At 39.1% G+C, this 21,075-nt stretch overlaps 1 protein-coding gene across 2 annotated transcripts; it reads left to right on the top strand.

The window, feature by feature from the left end:
- The first annotated feature begins 941 nt into the window (after positions 1 to 941).
- On the top strand, positions 942 to 9,107 carry LOC6651335. Of its 2 annotated transcripts, none has more exons than XM_047013555.1 (4): positions 942 to 997; positions 1,097 to 1,208; positions 1,590 to 3,599; positions 8,701 to 9,107. In XM_047013555.1, the coding sequence occupies exons 2-4, from the start codon at positions 1,110 to 1,112 to the stop codon at positions 9,073 to 9,075; spliced, it is 2,484 nt and encodes an 827-aa protein (XP_046869511.1). In that variant the 5' UTR covers positions 942 to 997; positions 1,097 to 1,109; the 3' UTR covers positions 9,076 to 9,107. The 2 variants fall into 2 exon arrangements, with proteins under 2 accessions (XP_046869511.1, XP_046869510.1); XM_047013554.1 differs by having other exon boundaries at positions 951 to 1,031.
- The last annotated feature ends 11,968 nt before the right edge of the window (positions 9,108 to 21,075 follow it).

Below are 21,075 nucleotides of genomic sequence, written 5' to 3'. Positions count from 1 at the left end.
ACACATACACATAATACTTCATATATATACATATATGTACATAGAAACATGTATGTATGTACATGTACACTCACCCACAATAAATAATTACTAATTAAGTGAAACGTTCTCGTCGCATTGATATGGCAAAATACTCAGATTTTCACCTTTCAATCGATTTGTATATGCTACAGAGCTTATGTTATTACAGTTATGCAACTTTTAGCTTTTTGGTGGCCAGAAAACCACCCCGATAAAAATTCTTCTAGGCGTTCCCGTGGCCTTAACCTCAGGCAATCATCCCCGCTGTATTTCTATTTTGTCTGACTAGTTAAGTACATCTGCCAGATTGTTAACAATCTGCTGTTTTTTCTAAATACCAACATAATTTTGTCATTATTTACCTCACTGGTTTGTAATTCGTTCAACCCTGCATCTCTATGTCTGTGTAACCATTCGTCCTTCGCCGCCTCCCTTCGCTGTCTAAGAAGTTTGGTAATCATTTGTTTCGCTTCTTTCACCGCCAGAACCATGTAATAACAAAGGCATTAAGCTCAACAATCTGTACTTTATAACTTTTTTGCTAACCTTATTATCTTTAACGAATTGTCTCTAGGGACAGTCTCCTTTTCAATTATGCCATTCACACGCATTGTATAATTGAATGAGGGCTTTTCACATAAGGGGACCGGGTCCGTTCAGTCCAGTTACGGAATTGAACGACAGCAACAACATAAAGCGAGGCTGAGTCTTATACCAATTTATATTGAATAAATTTGTAACTACATAATAATATTCTATGTACATACATAGAACGGGGGCGTTGATTTACACAGATGCGAAAACTAATGTGTATTTTTATTTTGTTAAAGCAATCGGAACCATTCAGTGTGGTTGTTTGTGATTTGTACCCTTGTCGTAAATTCTCCACAGCATGATATGTATGTACCATAACTCTTTGTGTTTTCTATCAAAGAAGCATTTATAAGCATGTTTTAGTTTTGGTGCTTTGACTTATGTACGAATATTTACTCATCTTCCAATGCTTGGTGGTGAATGTTTTAACCTATATATACGTATCGATTAGTAAGTGCCGTTCTCTTTTTATTTCTTTTAGAACTGGTGATTTAATGGCGTTTCCCGAGACCATTCAAACATCGGCTGCACCTTCAACGCCGCCCCATGGCTTGGAAAACAATCAGAATCAAGCGTCTCAGAGGTCCAATCACGTACGTTGTTTCAAAAGATTGAGTTAGAAAAATAAATAAGCGATTTTAGGCAAATGTCAAGGCAAAATTAACCATTGGGCTTACCAAATACAAACGACAACTTAAATGCATAAACTTTTTCAAATCGTGTGGAAAATAATCAAGACAAATAAGCAAAATGCACATTACGGGGGGTGCGAAAATAAAACAAATCCGTGCCAGATAAATGCTTCCCCAGGGGTATCTTAGGATACGTGCCCGGACTTGTTCATAGTTTCATAAAAAGTTGCCAGCAAATTGACAGAGTACAATAGCACTTTAGACTTCCAAATAAAAATTTACCTCCTGACAAGTTTTGCACTGCTGTTGGCGCTCGTTTACCTAAAATGCATTTCTTTTCAGGTGAGCTCCGTGCTGCTCTATGGCATACCAATTGTCTCCTTGTATATTGAAGGGCAGGAGCGCCTCTGCTTAGCACAAATATCTAATACGCTACTGAAGCAGTTCAGCTACAATGAAATACACAATCGGCGGGTTGCCCTCGGCATCACCTGCGTCCAGTGCACCCCTGTTCAGTTAGAGATCCTACGGAGAGCCGGTGCAATGCCAGTTAGCTCACGGCGCTGTGGCATGATCACCCGGAGAGAGGCGGAAAGGCTTTGTAAGAGTTTCTTGGGGGACAACTCACCGCCCCGATTGCCGGACGACTTTGCCTTTAGTGTACAGCACAAGTGTGCTTGGGGATGTCGTGGTTCGTTCCTGCCGTCCCGCTATAATTCCTCCCGGGCCAAATGCATCAAGTGCAGTTACTGCGGCATGTTTTTCTCGCCCAACAAGTTCATATTTCATTCGCATCGTATTACCACCAACGATAGGTACGTGCAGCCCGACGCTGCCAATTTTAATTCTTGGCGACGGCATATGACATTGAATGGGAACGCCCAGGACGAGAAAATCATTCACGCCTGGGAAGATGTTAAGGCCATGTTTAACGGCGGAACAAGAAAACGACTCGTAAGCAGCAGCAGCAGGAATACGACCCACAACACTTCCTCGCCAACGTCCTCAACGTCGGGAATGGTGACAATGGGGACAGAGAGCTCGTGTAGCTCTCCAGTGAATTGTGAATCCGATGGCAAGCTTAAATCGATTTGCGAAGATCGTTCCGTGTCCTTAGATCAACAATACAATTACAGTACAGTAGCCGCTGCAGCCACTGTAGTGGGAGTGACGGCTGTGGCTGCTGCCACCGTAGGAGTCCCATTTAATTTGCACCGCTCATCTGTTTTGTCGCCCTTACAATCATTACGCAACGAACACGATCTATCCATAATGCCGCTTTCCCGTAATTTTGTTGTCGATTACATGTGGCAACAGCAGCAGCAGCATCAGAAGCACTCTAAAAAAACCTGCGGCGAAGCATCAGCTCTCGGCTTCGATGGCTGTCCCATGTCTTGGGTCCGGTCGGAAGCGAATGGACCACGCACGCCGACGCCGACGGCAACGACCACGCAGCATCAGAACCAGTCATCACCGGTCGTCAACATAAAGAGCGAACCCCATTTGGGTATGTACAGTAAGGGACGCAAATTTCCGGACTCCACGAAGAGCAGTGAGCTATCGCTGTCGGACTACAACATCCCATCCATATTGAGTTGCTCGGCCTTCAAGCCAGTTGTTGCTTCGGCGGCAATTGTTTCTACGTCATTGTACACGCGCTCTTGTGACTCCAGCTCCAACACCAATGTGTACATTACCCCTGGACAGGCGACAAGAACAACAGGGGTTTTGACTCACAATAGCATTACAACTGCATCGCATCATTTACCGTTGCCATTAGGAACAGTGGCTGCAACTGGAACAGAGACTGCTTTTACACAAATACTTGACACATTGCCAAGCGGCACAGAAAGTGAGCAATTGGACTTTCCATCTCTGGAATCTGTATCAACGCACGTTAGAAAAAATTCTGATAGGTCGATATCAACAGAGATGGGTCAGGATAATGCAAACTCATTCGACACCGACAGGAGTAGTGATGCTGAAACCAAGGCAGTAAACGATGATGATGATGAAGATGACGAAATGGTAGACATCGAGACCACCGAAGATGAGGCACAAGTGGCAAATTTAAAAGAACAATTGCCGACTTGTCTCATTCGTTCCAGTCATTCCATATCTCCTGCTCACTTGCAGTCATCGGCCAACTCCGATGCAGATGCGGATGTGGATGTAGATGTAGATGTGGACGGCCTTACAACAGATGCAGAAGATCAATTTGACCTTACAACAAATATTTGCTCATATGACAATAACAGCCGTTCCAGCACCCAATTTTACAATGATAAGATGACGGGAAGTCTTATGAGCACCCAAAACGAAATGGGCCAGGATGAATCTAAAGGAAAAGAGGTACGTAATGCCTATATAGCAGCAACGTTTTCATTTCTTAAGGTATTCTGTATCATCGGAAAAAGGATAACATTTGTTACAAGTGCTTAATATGTATATGTACATACATATGTAGACAGAATGTAATTCATGTTTGGCCCCTGTAATAGATTCTTAATGAGTAAGAATACCTGCTTTGGATATAACAGAGCTATTCAAGGGTGTCACAGAAATCGATAACAACCTAAAACCAAACCAAAAGCAAATGTAGTTTTAAAATCTCCCAGCTTTTTCTCCAACATTTGGACAATATTGCAGTTGTTGCGACTTTGATATAAAATAAAACATTTTTGAAATAAACTTTGATTATTTTTGCATAGATCTGCCATTAAGCGATCGCTAAAAATTCTTGTTTTTATAGTAGGAAGCATCTTCGACTATATAAAGCAAGGATGGGCACGTAGTGGCTCTTTTGGCTCCCGTGGCTCTTTACCGGCAGAGGCTGGGCAGAGAAAAAGGTCATTTTTTGGTCTCGACGCACACAAAAATTTGTGTGTCTCGAGTTTTATGACGGGTCATAAACGACCTTTTTTGGGTCGAGCGAGCGATCGTCGTCGAACTTTTAGGCAGAGGGACGGACAAGTACCGAATTTTGCGGGGAGGGGAAAAAGGGTCGAGATCTCGAGCTCGCAACTTTTAGGCAGAGGGACGGACAAGTACCGAATTTTGCGGGGAGGGGAAAAAGGGTCGAGATCTCGAGCTCGCAACTTGTTGGCAGAAGGAGTGAGGGACAAGTAAAAATAAGGGTTGTTTTTGAATCGCGTTCCTTTTTCCCCCACCCCGCAAAATTCGGAACTTGTCCGTCTCTCTGCCTACAAGTTGCGAGCTCGAGATCGCGATCTTTTTCCCCCTCCCCGTAAAATTCGGGACTTGTCCGTCCCTCTGCCTAAAAGTTCGACGACGATCGCTCGCTCGACCCAAAAAAGGTCGTTTTATTTCCCGTCATAAAACTCGAGCACACAAATTTTTGTGTGCGTCGACTCGCAAAAGTGACCTTTTTCTCTGCCCAGCCTCTGCCGGTAAAGAGCCACGGGAGCCAGAAGAGCCACTGCGTGGCCATCCTTAATATAAAGTATATATATTCTTGATTAGCATTGACGAGTTCATCTAGCCATGTCCGTCCGTCCGTCCGTCCGTCCGTCCGTCTGGATCAACGCAAGCTCCTCCTAGACGTAGGCTTGTATATACTGCAGTGGTTGCATATTTGGGATTCAGCCGGATCGGTTTACTATATCGTATAACTCCCATACAAACGGCAATGTCACGAACAGTGACTTTTCTCAATAACTTCGTTTTTTTCTGAGTTATTTTCCTGAAATTTAATATTGGTGAGCTTATTATACCTATAAACGACTGTGCCGAATTTAATCAAGGTCGGGTGACTATATCGTATAGCTTCCATAGGAACGATGGGTGGAAAACAGTGACTTTGATCAATAATTCGTTATTTTCTTCAGGCCGTTCTTTCGCCTTTTTAGACAAAACGTTTTTTCACTTTGATTGATAGGTAAGGAAAGAATAACCAAAAAAGTTGCAAGGGTATATAAATTTTGACTCGATCGAAGTTAGCCCCGGCCCTCTGGTTATATTTAATTTATTATTTTACGAAAACTCCATTGAAAAGATTTAGCAGAGGGCGCTTTTGCCCAAAATAACCATAAGTGAACCTGCCAACCTGCTGAAAATTGAAAAAAATCACAGTTTTTGACTTTGAAACCAAACCAAAACAAAAACAGATGGGAAAATGTAAGTAATGTAATTTGCAATGATATTTAAATTTTTTTAATGCTTAATTTGTTTTTTATGGAGGAAAACATCGTTTTTTATACCCTTGCAGAGGGTATTATAAAATTGGTCAGATGTTTGTAACGCACATAAGGGACGTTTGCGACCCAATAAAGTATATATATTCTTGATCAGCATGAGAAGCTGAGTCGATATAGCCATGTCCGTCTGTCCGTCCGTCTGTTCGTCCGTCCGTCCGACCGTCGCGACGGTGCGTATGCGTTTTACTCAGCCATCTTAAGAGCTATCGGGATGAAATTTTTGTTGGGGTCTTTTAATTACCCGGGTAGGATAAAGTATGAAAATTATCAGGATCGGTCATCATCAAATCAAAAGAGCACACGCATACACACACAGACGCAACGCTACATAAACTGTATGTGTATGCGTGACGTGCTTTGCTTAGGGAATGATGGAAGAAGAAGAAAAGATTGTAGTAAAAAGATAAATTAAGTTTTGTTTGTGTATTGATGAATTGAGTTGCAGGGAAAGAAATTTCAAAAAGTAAAAATATTGTTGACAAGGACTGTAGGGGTATATAAACTTCGGCATAGCCGAAGTTAGCTTCTTTGATATTTTTCTTACCATATACGGCCCTACTTGACTCATCCGCAATCGATATAGTAACTATCGTTTATTGTGACGGCTGATATGTCTAGCAGTAACAGTGAATTTTTGTGACACCGACACTTCATTTGGTAGATTTTAAAAACAAACTGCCTTAAAATCTCTAGAGATTTCTGTGACACCCCTAATTAATCTAAAACTTATGTAACCCTTGCCAAAGTTATATTAATTTTGGTCAGAAGTGTGCAACGCATAGAAGGAAACATCTTAAACTATGTAAAATATATACATATTATTGATCAGCTTGACATAACAAGTTCACATAACCATGTCCGGATCTTGGATTCAGCCGGATCGGATCATTATATTAGATAGTTCTCGATAACTTCGTTTTTTTCCAGGCTATTGACATTAGAACTAATACTTTTCAGTTTTATATACCTATTATTAACTGTATTAAATTTGATCAAGATCGAATGACTGTGAGTCTTATTGGAACAATCAGTCGAAAACAGTGACTTTTAATTTTAATTTTTAATTTTATTTCACTTTTAATTTATATTCATATATAGCTATATAATGCTCCTGTCTAACAATAAGATTGTTACCAGTTCTTTCGCAAAAATTAGACTTTTTAGATAAATCGTTTGGTTCATGCAAAATTTCAACTCTGAATTTTGCACACCCTTGCCTGTTGTTTTGTTACTCTAATCCACATATCTATCTATTTTATCTAAAATGTCTAATTTTCGGAAAAGAAGAGCCCACAATCTTAGACTGGAGCACTGCGGCGCATTTCTTAACAGCTATATACATACATACGTTGCTATTTACAGTCGACGGCATAAGTATTTTGACAAACAAAATATTCAGAGAAAAGGTTTTCAATGATGTTCACATCAGGACTTTGCGGTGGCCAATCCAGCACACTTACTTAATTTTCATTAAAACAACTTATTTTCATTTTTGTCTTATGGCATGGCGCATTGTCCTGCTGGAACACAAAGGACACAAAGGACTCTCCGATAAGTTTATCCCCTGAAAGCAAAGCATGATCTTTAATGACGGTCAAATATTTATCTTTCGTCATGGTTCCATCGACGGGAACCAAATCTCGTACGCCGTTATAAGCAATGCATCCCCAAAACATAACTGACCCACCCCAATGGCTAACTTTTCACAAATCGGTCTTCTTTATTGATGTGTGATTTTTGGCATTCTCACATAAACTTTTTTTTGGAGCAATGGAAGCTAAAGGAGTTTTCATAAAACTTGACGCTTGGCAATATATTTTTTGGCAAATTCAGTTTCAGTTTGTTTCTGGCAGTAATCTGGGGAATATCTCTGGCAACATACGTTCCAAACTCTGCTTCCTTGAGGCGCCTACGAATTGACCTTTCGCTAATTATAATATCGGCCGTATCAGCGCGCTCCCGGGCAACTGTTTTGGGCATCTCTAAAGGGTTTTCATTAAATTTACGCAGAATATAACGATCCGCCGTCTCAGTTGTCTTGCGAGGTCTACCACTTCGCGGCAGGTTTTTGACGGATTAGTGTTTTTTAAAGTTGTTTATTTGATAAAAAAACAGTTTGGCGAGAAACATTGTATAAGTTACTGATATTTTCTGCTTTACTATTAACTGTTGTATGCAGTTCTTATAAAGTAAGAACTGTTAACTACTCAATTTCTTCAACACAAATCTCTAAAGAGAGCAACAACTTTTGTCAAAATACTTATGCCATGTATGTATATATGTATGTTAAGTTATCCGACTTTGGGGAAATTTGGCACAGTCAAAAAACTAACATATACAAACCTAAATACTGCAGGGATTGTATATCTCGTATTCAGCTGGATGGTGCCACCAATATAAAAATATAACACTTTAGCCATCTTCGAAAACTACATAAACTCCAGAAATGGAGTTAGAGTTCTTTGGAGTTAAATCGAATTTAAAGTGGCTAGGTGACAATGGAAGAAAGAAATTATATTATTTTAAAGATTTATTCTTAAACTTCATTTTGCAATGGGTTTTTAAGATCGATATAAAAACAAACTTACGTGGGGAGGGTAGCACTAGTCAGTTAGAAAAAATCAAAAATCTGAAATCGAGTTTCTACGCGAATTAAAGCGATAGTTTTTGAACCCTTTCAATTTGTATATTTATATCCTTGCAGAGGGTATTATAAAGTTGGTCAGATGTTTGTAACGCACAGAATGAGGCGTTTCAGACCCCATAAAGTATATATATTTTTTATCAGCATGAGAAGCTGAGTCGATATAGCCATGTCCGTCGGCGTTTTACTCAGCCATCTTAACAGCTATTGAGAAGAAACTTGGTAATTGAACTACTTATAACCCGGGTGAAATAAAGTATGCAAATATGATATGCTATTACTGGATATAAAACCTGAGATTCCAAAAGTTCAATCTGTTAGGAGAAATAGAACACAAGTTACAGTCAATATAAATCATCGTTGCTTGCTACCTTCTACGTCTTTGGTCGAAATGAACAGAGCAGCAGACCACACACACAGACGCAACGCTACGTTAACTCTAAGTGTATGCGTAACGTGGTTTGCCTAGGCAATGAGGGAAGAAGAAGAAGAAGTTGTAATAAAAAAAGTAATAATTTTAATATTGAAAATTAACTACTAAAAAATCGACGACTGTAACAAGTTTCACATTCCCATATCTTTATCTTTATAGGAGGCAGCAGACGAGAGTGGACAATTGAAGAATATGGCTCGACGCAAAGGCCTGGGCCAAAAGGAGCGAGAACGGAAAATATCGAAGAAAGCTGCATCTAAATTTATGAATGAAAAATTAGTTTCAAAGTCCCTGTCTATAAAAGCCGCACAACCAGGACTACATATACAGCAAAGTGTCACCTTTCCAGTGTTTCTTAAAACGCAAGTTAATTCTCTCCGTCATCAGCACGCCCGACAAGCAACTTTGAGCCAGAGCACACTTGCCGACTCCTCCAATAAATGGAGCTATCCACTGGGAAGTATTAGGCAATTTTATTGTTACGAAGCAACCTCGAAGGCGAATGAGAATTGTATTGATTTTAAGCAAACATAAACTGATAATGCAAAAATATATAAGTTCTTTCAAATATATGTATACCATTTATCGAATGGGCATTGCCTATTAATCTTTTTATTGCATCAGCTGTAGGTCAATACCACGAATTATGATGAGTAAGAAAACACCAACCAATAACATTCCCGAACTGCTATATCTAGGGTAAAGATTAAGGGTCAATCAGGATTCAGTTGATCTTATGTAAAATACAGTAGGATCCAGTTACACCGACGCTCAAGGGACCGACGACTTTCGTCGTTATATCCGGTAAACGTATCCGGAAGCAGGAAAAAAAAAATTTTTTTTTGTTTTTTTATGGTTGCGATGTTTGTAATGTTTGTAAACACCTACAACTCTAAATAACAAAGTTATATTTTGAATTAAAACAAAAACTTCATAAATTGCACTCCATGAAGATCGTTTGACGTCGCCATTGTACTTCGGCTCTCTTTTTTTCAGCAGTATTGCTGTGTTGCTAATGCGACAGCTTAGAATAATATGTAGTAGTGAGAGCGGAAAACCCACTGTGCAGCTCCTAGGCACAAAAGATCACTGGCATATACATACACCCATTTTAATAAAGCCGTTTGATGGATAAATTTTTTTAATTTTTGATTATTTGAATATATTTTTTTCTCGTAACGTCGTTAAAACCGGTTGAACTGTTAAAAATATCGTCGCTATAAGCAACTTTAGTTAGTTAGTTATAAGCGGGGACGTACTAACCGGAGGCTCTTTCATAAAGGTTTGTATGGGGACCAAACAAGTCTTCGAACTTTAGTCGCTATATCCGGCCGGACGTTATAAGCGTCTTGCATTGAACGTGCAAACGACCTACTCTACAGCGGATATGGATAGTTTTCATATGCCTTAATCGTAAACCGTACAAATCGTACAACTTGAGCGCTATCATAAGAATACTACAATAATAATGAATTTTATACCATGCAATCATAGGGTGCAATGGTATATTAAAGTCGCCAATATGTATGTAACAGACAGAAGGAAGCTATTCCGACTTCATAAAGTATATATATGCTTGATCAGCATCAACAGTTGAGTCAATTAAGCCATATCCGTCTGTCCTTGTAAACACCTACAACTCGGAGACTAACAGAGCAAAAGCCAGCACAGTTGGTATGGAGACCTGTTAAGTATTTACGCAGGTTAAGAATGGAAGACTATCGCAATCAATTTTGACACACTATTCATAGTTATGAATTTCAACCGGCATATCAAGTACTGAAAATAGCAAAAGTATGCATATAACGCTGGAGAAGGACCAACCCATGTGGTGTATCTCATGATCCGACGGTGCACAGCGGGGCATCTGTCCGGGTAGCGTTGCAAAAATCAAAAAAATAGTCTCCCATGCCACCTACCCCCAATTTACACCACTAGATTTCGTCCAAGAGCCCGTTAGTGAATCCTGCGGTGAGGTTTTACCAGTATTACCTGGTAATAATCTCTAAAAGTGCGCCGGCTTTACATGCAGGGTAAAGGATCTTTTAGATCAAAAAAAGGGTCTCAAATGGGGATGTGAGTCTTGCCGTATTGTGGAAGATGAAATGGAACTTTTCATGCGGCAAACAAAGGATAACCTGATGAGTCTGTCCGACAGTTTTCTTAAACTCTCGCAAGAGTTTAAAGCTGTCGAGTCTCAGTTTAGTAGTTTATCGCTACTGACTGAGTCTCGAAAGCGTAAGAAGGCAGGAGAACAGACTTCTGATTTGTCCTTGTGTTTGCCGGTCTCCACATCTATATCGGTTCCGACCCCTTCTCAACCAATGCAAACTCCAATTCCGCAGACGATGTCTGTAGTGAACGTTTTTCCACTTTGATGGGTATAGTTAAGGAAAGAGCTACCATAAAAGTTGCAAGGGTATACAAACTTTGACGCGGTCGAAGTTAGCCCCTGCCCTCTGGTTTTTTATACCCTTGCAGAGGGTATTATAAAATTGGTCAGATGTTTGTAACGCACAGAAGGAGACGTTTCCGACCCCATAAAGTATATATATTCTTGATCAGCATGAGAAGCTAAGTCGATATAGCCATGTCCGTCTGTCCGTCGGTGCGTACGCGTTTTACTCAGCCATCTTAAGAGCTATCGGGATGAAATTTTTTTTGGGAGCTTTTTTTTACCCGGGTGAGATAAAGTATGAAAATCTTTGGGATCGGACCACTATATCATATAGCTCTACAAGAAACATTTTTGCAAAAATTGGAGTATCCCCATGAAATTTACCAATATGATAGTAATAGATATAAAATCTCAGATCCCAAAATTTGAATCTGATCCGATAAATAGAACACAAGTTACAGTCAATATAAATCGGTTCAAACGCTGCCGGCAGCGCTGCTTGCTGCCTACTACTGCCATCATCAAATCAACAGAGCACGCGCATACACACACAGACGCAACGCTACATGAACTGTATGTGTATGCGTGCCGTGCTTTGCTTAGAAAATGATGGAAGAAGAAAAACTTGTGGTAAAAAGAGAAATAATATTTTGTTTGTGTATTGATGAATTGAGTTGCAGGGAAAGAAATTTCAAAAAGGAAAAATATTATTGCCAAGTATACTGCAAGGGTATATAAACTTCGGCATAGCCGAAGTTAGCTTCTTTGATATTTTTTTCTTTGTTTTGCTTTATGTTGGGAATATTATTTTATTGATTGTATTGAAAAAGGGCTGGTGCAAGGGGTGAAGAATATTTTTGTACATAAACAAATAGGGTACATGTCATAACGCCCAGTGTCATAAGTCCCATGGGCTTTATGTCGCAAAAATGTGTGTCTTAGCGCCCATCGGCCTTATGACACTGGGCGTTATGACATGTATCCAAACAAATAATGTGTGCATATTACTTACAGCTTCCTTCTCCAACGTCGAAAGCGCTTTCTCCGTATTGCTGTTGTTAAGGAAAGTAAAGAAAGATAAAAAAATATTCTAACACCGAATATGCATACCCTGTAATTTTATATTGATCCTAACCATGTATATAAATAAGTGATTTTAGTTGTTGTTTTTTTTCTTTTTCTTTTTTTTTTGTATGGTTTTTTTTCCTTTCTGCTGACTTTGCCATTTGCCTTTACCTTTTCATAGTTCCAAAATTTAATTAATTTTACTTATATTTAATTATTATATTTAACCATTCGACACGAAAAACATTAACAAAAAAATTAATGTATAGTTTTTTTTTCTATACCTAATCCTAGCTTAACTAAAAAAAATCGACATCCTATGTATGCATTCGGTCGAGGGCTCAGTGGTCGCCCTTCAAAGTTCTTTTCTTTTTCTGTGTTTTTCTGTACTTGGGCTTTCTTATTTTTGTTCTTCTTTAGATAAAATTTTTAGATGCAGATACTTAGTTATTTCGCTCTATCAGCTGATAGTTATTTTTCGTATATTTGTATGTTGTTATGCGTCTTTTTGGGGTGATTGTCCGTTTAGCGCTTTCGGGAATCGGGTATCGCCTTGACAAATAAAATATGGTCCGCCCTCTTGGGGACTTGGCCCAAATGTATATTTTTAACCTTTTTAAGTACTTTGAAGGAAAATTTTTTTTCAAATAAAATATATGTAATTCTTTTGAATCAATTATGTATCAATTATTTAGAAGACCCGAAGATACGTGGTTGGCCACATACGATCATAACATACGATCATAACATACGATACCCGCTAACATTGCAACATTGCATTGTTTAAATGTTGCCAATCTCTAGCAACAAGCGCCTTTACAAATCCCCCCTGGAAAGATCAGACTACGGGTGCAAAGCAAACCAAAGCTGACCCCGCTTGTTGCAGTTTTTCTTTTCCCCCATTAGGGTCGAATATCTTTTGCATGATAATTACCGATCAAATGCCCTTGTAAGTCCTCCAATTCATAGTTGGAGGTCCCAATCTTTTTACGTATTCTTGCCTTTATAAATCTGGCACCTAATTTTGAACAATAGCCGTGGGCAAAATTGCTTTGTTTAAAATTTCTTCTAAACACTTCTTGACCCACTCTATAATTTATCTCCCGGGCTCTCAAATTGTAAGCCTTTCCGTTCTTTTCTTGCTGTTTTTGCATAATTGCACATGCCTTACTCCGAGCTAAATCTAATGAATCTGGTTGATTAAGACGTAAGGATCGATCACTGAGAAGCTCTAATTTCCTTATCAATGAGTACGTTTTCCCTGATGTAATCATATGTTGATTGAATACTAAATAATAAGGACTAGTTCCAATGACCGAATGCTGCGCCGACCTTAGGGCACAATTTATCTGGCTCAGATATTCATCCCAATCTTTCTGGTCGTCCCTGACATAGGCTTTAATGGCTGCTATTATCGAGCGGTTAACTCTTTCTGAAGCATTTGCCTGAGGAGCATGAACAGCCGTCAATGTATGTGTCACGTTATAGCGATTCAATAATTTCTTAAAGGCTTCAGAGCGAAACTGCGATCCATTATCTAAGACAATAGTTTCTGGATCTCCATATGCATGAAACAGTTCAGATTCCAAATATTGAATTGTTACATCTGCCGTCAATTTTTTTACAGCTTTTAAAAACACAAACTTCGTGAGTTGATCGAGAACGATAAAAATACCAATAGGCCCCCGCCGTGATCGCGGATACGGACCTAGAAAATCTACGTACAATTTTTGAAAGAACCTTTGTGATTCCGGCGTCTTTCCCATCAGTGGACGCATTATAAAATTTGGAGCTTTTGTTGTTTTGCAAATTTCACATTCACCTACATATAAATGATTTTACGTCGCCCACTAAACCTGGCCAAAAGTAATGACGTCTAATTCTTTCAATGGTTTTGTGAATTCCGCCATGTGAGGCTAATGGACTATCGTGTGCTTTCTTCAGGATTTCTGGTACTAACTCACTGGGCAACCATAATTTCCAAACCTGGCTATCATGTAACTGGTCCCCATTGAAGTGTTCAGCAAGTCTATACACGTGTCCGTCTATGACTTTAAGATCTGGAAGTGACTATTCCATGCCTTTAATTCGATCACATAATTCTAAATAGCTTTTTGACTTAAAGTGCTCTGAGTCCAAATCCACATATAATCCATCTTCTGAATTGATTGCTGCTATCTCCTCACTATGTGCACGAGACAGCACGTCTGGTACCACATTGAGCTTCCCTTTCCTATGCTCGATCTTGAAAGTATAGCCCTGTAATTTTAAGGCCCATCTTGCTAGACGAGAACTAAGGTCTGTCTGAGTCATTAGCCATTTTAATGAGGCATGATCGGTGATGATGGTAATTTCATGGCCCTCCACATAAGCCCTAAAATTTTTAAGGCACACCAGTGCAGCCGAACATTCTTGCTCGGTGACAGAATAATTTTTCTGAGCTTTATTCAGTTTTTTTGATACGAAGGATATTGGACACTCGTCCCCTTCATCTGACAATTGTACTAGGACACCTCCGACCCCCGTTTTACTGGCGTCGCAATGTATATAGAAAGGTTTCTTGAAATCCGCGCTAATTAAAACTGGAGCTTTGCTCAATTTATATTTTATATTTTGGAACGCCTGTTCAGCGGCCGTATCGAAAACAAATTTTCTTTTGTTTCTCAGAAGATCTGTCAATCTGTCAATGGTGCTGTTAAAGAAGCGAAATTTTCAATGAATTTCCGGTACCAGCCACACAGACCCAAGAAACTTCTCAAAGCTTTAATTGATTTAGGAACTGGGAAATCTGCAATGGCAGCCACCTTATCGGGATCTGTTCTAATACCACCTTCACCAACTATATGCCCAAGATATTTAACCTGCTTTATGCAAAATTTGCTTTTACCGATATTTATGGTCAAACCAGCTCTCGTTATGCATAAAGCCAATTCTCGTAAAACGTCTAAATGACATTCAAAGGTGTCGGAAACGATTAAGATATCATCAAGATAAACAAAGACTTCGTTCCTTAATTTAGCTGGCACTACTTTATGCATCAATCTAGACATTGTTTGAGGAGCGTTACAGAGCCCAAACGGCATAACTTTGAATTGATAAAGAGGCCTGCCAGGCACTGCTAAAGCCGTTTTTTCCCGAGAACTTAACTCTAAAGGGATTTGCCAGAACGCATCTTTTAGATCTAAACTTGTTATAAATTCTGCCTTCGAAAGTCTACTCAAGATCCCGCCAATGTGAGGAAGAGGATACGCATCCTTTATGGTGAACTCGTTTACTTTTCGGCTATCCAAGCATAGTCGAACCTTTCCTGGTTTTTGTACCAGCACCACTGGTGAAGACCAGGCGCTATCCGATTCTTCTATAATGCCTAATTCGATCATGCGATCCACTTCAGCATACATTAATTTCTCTACAGCTGGCGATACTGGGAAATGCCGTTGCTTGACTGGCTTTGCGGTGCCCACGTCTATGGAATGCGAAATTAGATTAGTTCTCCCTAAACCTTCTTGAGCAAAAGATGGGAATTGATTAATAACCTTTTTTAGTTGCCCTATCTGCTGGTGACTTAACTTATGTTCAATAATTGTTAGATCTAATTCTGCTATGTTAAGAGATGGTAACAATTCGAATGCCCTCCAGAAATCGATGCCTAAATATAAATCTAATCTAAGAGTAGGTACTAAATATATTTGAAATTCCTTTGTTTGCCCAGTATATGAAATATTTGTCTGCATTTTGCCAACAACATTCTGAGGACTGCCATCAGGGGTGGTCACATTCACTTTGAGTTTCTTGTATGACATTCCGCCGGATATTGTTTGTTTGGCCAACTCACCACCAATACAAGATACTCCAGCCCCCGAGTCTAACAATCCACTAACTGCGCGATCTAATATGCCCACCGTAATAAATGGACGCGGATCATAACTGCCCTGATCTAAGCACAAATACTATCCATACTTCTTTGAACATTTTTAATTTCCGCCCAGAAGGATTTTTGTCGTTTTTTGCTATGCGATTGTGAGCTGGATATATTTTTCAGGAGGGTTTCAGAGACTAAGTTATTTGTGGTTGGACAACTCGCGGTACTGTAGGTTACTTGTTCGATTGGGTATTCGGTTTGGGAGCACGCATCACTTTTGGTCTGTGTCCCACGTTCTGCGCGCTCTTGTACCCGTTTTTTGCACATTTGGCACAGTTAGGTTTATATGTATTATCCAGGCCGCAGCCATAGCAGAAGATTCTCCTTTCTTCCAGACAATCCTGGTACCGATGCCCTTCCCTTCTACAATTCCAACAACTTAAGGATAATGCATCTATTTCTATTTCGTCTTCGACTTCAATATCTGATTCTTCCAGATCCTGCTCTGACGGCAATAGCTCTGATACTTCCTTTTTAAATAATTTTTTTTTATAATAACCATGACTACGTTTCACATCAGCTAAAAAGGACTCTCGTTTTCTACATACCTCCCGCAGTTCAGAGACTGAGGTGATCTCAATATTTAAAATTTCGTGTCGTATTTCCGGTCGCAAATTATTTTTTAAAATTCTCACAAGTCGGTTGTTGCTCATGGGGTGATCCATCTTATCGTCCAAAGTGATTATAGCGTCATAAAATTGATCAAAAGTTTCATTGACATCCTGTTTTCTACGCCTCATGTCCTCTTCGATGTCCCCATCATCTCGCAAATCTTTAAACTGCTTTTTAAATGCCGAACACAAGGTGCTCCATCTAATTTGTCCTACTGATTTATGATACCGCCAATAGAATTCATTTGCTTTTCCTTCAAATAATGAAGCGTTTGGTGAGTCAAGGCTTCTACTCGATAAATAAAATGATCTATTGATAGTCCTTTACCAGTAAATTTAAGTTTCCACCCATTCATAATATGAGAAACTTTATCTGGCCTTTGTAACAAGTCTGACTCTACACTTCTGCTGGCAGATGATCTCTGACCATAATCTCCTCTTCGCGGATCCTCACCAGACACATTAAAGTTATTTAGATCCAGCTGATCTATCTGATCTAACGGGGATGTTCGCCTTGGTGCTACTGGATTAAGCCTTTGCATGCAGGCCGTCACATTTGTCTCAATAAGACGAGTCATTTGCGCAGTTAAAGCAGTCATTAATTCGTTTTGCAACGTTCTAAATTGGTCATGATCAATTATGTTTTCCCTCATTGAAGTAACCCCAGTTTCTACGTTCGACCTTTTCGAAACAAAGGAGTTACTTCTAGCTGCTTGTTCTTGTAGCAACTGTGTTTGGGACCTTGTCCTCATACCTGCACTCGTAGAAGGAGCAGTATCGATGGGAGTTTCCCTGATAGTTATGTTGCCAGTATCTTCGTCACTCATTGTAAATCAAATTTAATTTCATACAGTTTAACCCTATCTTACTATAAGTGTTATTTGACCCTACTACCGATGGAAATAATTTTAACTAACTGATATTATATTTAGTAAGTATTGTATTTATAAGAATCTAATAGAATATATTAAAAATCGATAGTAATTAGAAAGACAATGAATAAAAGACAAATGAATCGAATCCAATTCAGTAACCAATCGCAACAAAAAGTAACCAAAATAAATCATATAAAAAAAATGAATTCTACACTCTTCCAGAGTAAAGCATAAAAACTGCCTATTAGCGTAAACAGACCATTTAAATAAAATTAGTGATATTAGAATAGAAATAGGATAGATAGTTTAGAATAGAATTAGAATTGAAAATATCCTCACTCATTGAAATCGTGGTCATCGAAAACTTCCTTTGATGGTTCTCTCGATGAATCCTATGCGCTTGCAATGGGCAAATTCTCAATTTATAGATTTAAGCAAACACCAACTCGATCGTGGTTAAATCGCATTTCCGGAGAGTATTGATTAAAATTCCTATGCGACTGAGCGAGCGTAAACCATAGATGTATTCATAAATACATGTAAGAACATAAATAAAAATCAACGTTTAAAAAGCGGTTAAGCACTTGGACATTAGTTTTAATTTCTGCTTAAATTCCAGCAAATTTCTCGTCTCAATATTTAGTTCTAAAGTTGACTCAAATAGTTTGCTAAGTTGATGGACAGAAGCTAATACTTGTATTTTGCTTTCTGTGTTCCGAACTCACCAGCGAATCTAAAGGCGTCATAAAAGTGAAAGGATAGAAATAGACATTTCTTATTCTTTGAAAATTTAATATTTGCGAGTTTCATTGACTTCATCTAAATGTTGTAATGAGGCCTCACGGTTGGGCGCCAAATAATATAAGTTCAACGTCTTAAAAGAGATATTACCTGAAAATGATGGGCAAACTAAATTTGACGAATGGTTGACAATTCTAAATACCATCAAAACTTTTGAGATAGACGATCATAACTTACGCACACTAATATGCGTACGACTTAAAGGAAAAGCTAGCCAGTGGCTTATGTCACGTGGCTCTCTTTTAATGGGACCAATTGACGAAATATTGATGCAACTCAAAATGGTTCGGAGAAAAGGAAAATATTTTAGAAACTCGTCGAAAATTTGAGCAACGTAAATGGCAAAAATCTGAGAATTTTGCCGAGTATTACCACACCAAATTGTCATTGGCAAACAATTTGCGCATGGGCGACAACGAGTTGGTCCAGTATTTAATCGATGGAATTCCGGATATTCAATTAAAGAACCAAGCGAAACTTCAGCGCTTCAAGCTACCTGATGAAATGTTGGAGGCGTTCAACGGTGTCACATTGGAGATCAAGCAGAGAAAGAGTAAAGCTAACAACGAAATGATCCCGGAACAGAGGATTATTAGATGCTACAATTGCCATAGTAAAGGGCACTTGGCGAAGTACTGTCTTAATCCGACACGTGCTAATGGAGCATGCTACCCTTGCGGAGAACAAGGACATCAAGCAAAGAAATGTGCCCAATATAAAAAAGGAAAGAAAAGCAATGAATATGTAAGATATTTTAATGTAAGATTCACAAAAGCAAATAGTAATAAGGAAATTTTTATTCCCATAGAGTGCCTTATAGATTCAGGAAGTAAAATCTCATTCGTAAATTTCACATTCACCTACATATAAATGATTTTACGTCGCCCACTAAACCTGGCCAAAAGTAATGACGTCTAATTCTTTCAATGGTTTTGTGAATTCCGCCATGTGAGGCTAATGGACTATCGTGTGCTTTCTTCAGGATTTCTGGTACTAACTCACTGGGCAACCATAATTTCCAAACCTGGCTATCATGTAACTGGTCCCCATTGAAGTGTTCAGCAAGTCTATACACGTGTCCGTCTATGACTTTAAGATCTGGAAGTGACTATTCCATGCCTTTAATTCGATCACATAATTCTAAATAGCTTTTTGACTTAAAGTGCTCTGAGTCCAAATCCACATATAATCCATCTTCTGAATTGATTGCTGCTATCTCCTCACTATGTGCACGAGACAGCACGTCTGGTACCACATTGAGCTTCCCTTTCCTATGCTCGATCTTGAAAGTATAGCCCTGTAATTTTAAGGCCCATCTTGCTAGACGAGAACTAAGGTCTGTCTGAGTCATTAGCCATTTTAATGAGGCATGATCGGTGATGATGGTAATTTCATGGCCCTCCACATAAGCCCTAAAATTTTTAAGGCACACCAGTGCAGCCGAACATTCTTGCTCGGTGACAGAATAATTTTTCTGAGCTTTATTCAGTTTTTTTGATACGAAGGATATTGGACACTCGTCCCCTTCATCTGACAATTGTACTAGGACACCTCCGACCCCCGTTTTACTGGCGTCGCAATGTATATAGAAAGGTTTCTTGAAATCCGCGCTAATTAAAACTGGAGCTTTGCTCAATTTATATTTTATATTTTGGAACGCCTGTTCAGCGGCCGTATCGAAAACAAATTTTCTTTTGTTTCTCAGAAGATCTGTCAATCTGTCAATGGTGCTGTTAAAGAAGCGAAATTTTCAATGAATTTCCGGTACCAGCCACACAGACCCAAGAAACTTCTCAAAGCTTTAATTGATTTAGGAACTGGGAAATCTGCAATGGCAGCCACCTTATCGGGATCTGTTCTAATACCACCTTCACCAACTATATGCCCAAGATATTTAACCTGCTTTATGCAAAATTTGCTTTTACCGATATTTATGGTCAAACCAGCTCTCGTTATGCATAAAGCCAATTCTCGTAAAACGTCTAAATGACATTCAAAGGTGTCGGAAACGATTAAGATATCATCAAGATAAACAAAGACTTCGTTCCTTAATTTAGCTGGCACTACTTTATGCATCAATCTAGACATTGTTTGAGGAGCGTTACAGAGCCCAAACGGCATAACTTTGAATTGATAAAGAGGCCTGCCAGGCACTGCTAAAGCCGTTTTTTCCCGAGAACTTAACTCTAAAGGGATTTGCCAGAACGCATCTTTTAGATCTAAACTTGTTATAAATTCTGCCTTCGAAAGTCTACTCAAGATCCCGCCAATGTGAGGAAGAGGATACGCATCCTTTATGGTGAACTCGTTTACTTTTCGGCTATCCAAGCATAGTCGAACCTTTCCTGGTTTTTGTACCAGCACCACTGGTGAAGACCAGGCGCTATCCGATTCTTCTATAATGCCTAATTCGATCATGCGATCCACTTCAGCATACATTAATTTCTCTACAGCTGGCGATACTGGGAAATGCCGTTGCTTGACTGGCTTTGCGGTGCCCACGTCTATGGAATGCGAAATTAGATTAGTTCTCCCTAAACCTTCTTGAGCAAAAGATGGGAATTGATTAATAACCTTTTTTAGTTGCCCTATCTGCTGGTGACTTAACTTATGTTCAATAATTGTTAGATCTAATTCTGCTATGTTAAGAGATGGTAACAATTCGAATGCCCTCCAGAAATCGATGCCTAAATATAAATCTAATCTAAGAGTAGGTACTAAATATATTTGAAATTCCTTTGTTTGCCCAGTATATGAAATATTTGTCTGCATTTTGCCAACAACATTCTGAGGACTGCCATCAGGGGTGGTCACATTCACTTTGAGTTTCTTGTATGACATTCCGCCAGATATTGTTTGTTT

Source organism: Drosophila willistoni, chromosome 3R (genome assembly GCF_018902025.1).
Source record: "Drosophila willistoni isolate 14030-0811.24 chromosome 3R, UCI_dwil_1.1, whole genome shotgun sequence".
Classification (NCBI taxonomy): domain Eukaryota; kingdom Metazoa; phylum Arthropoda; class Insecta; order Diptera; family Drosophilidae; genus Drosophila; species Drosophila willistoni.
This window is presented reverse-complemented; position numbering and strand designations above follow the sequence as displayed.

Excerpts from the sequence above, each read along its gene's own strand:
- LOC6651335 (XM_047013555.1), top strand. The coding sequence starts at position 1,110 with ATGGCGTTTCCCGAGACCATTCAAACATCGGCTGCACCTTCAACGCCG. Across the intron at positions 1,209-1,589 it reads CGTCTCAGAGGTCCAATCAC|GTGAGCTCCGTGCTGCTCTA; the intron begins GTACGTTGTTTC and ends ATTTCTTTTCAG. Across the intron at positions 3,600-8,700 it reads ATGAATCTAAAGGAAAAGAG|GAGGCAGCAGACGAGAGTGG; the intron begins GTACGTAATGCC and ends TTATCTTTATAG.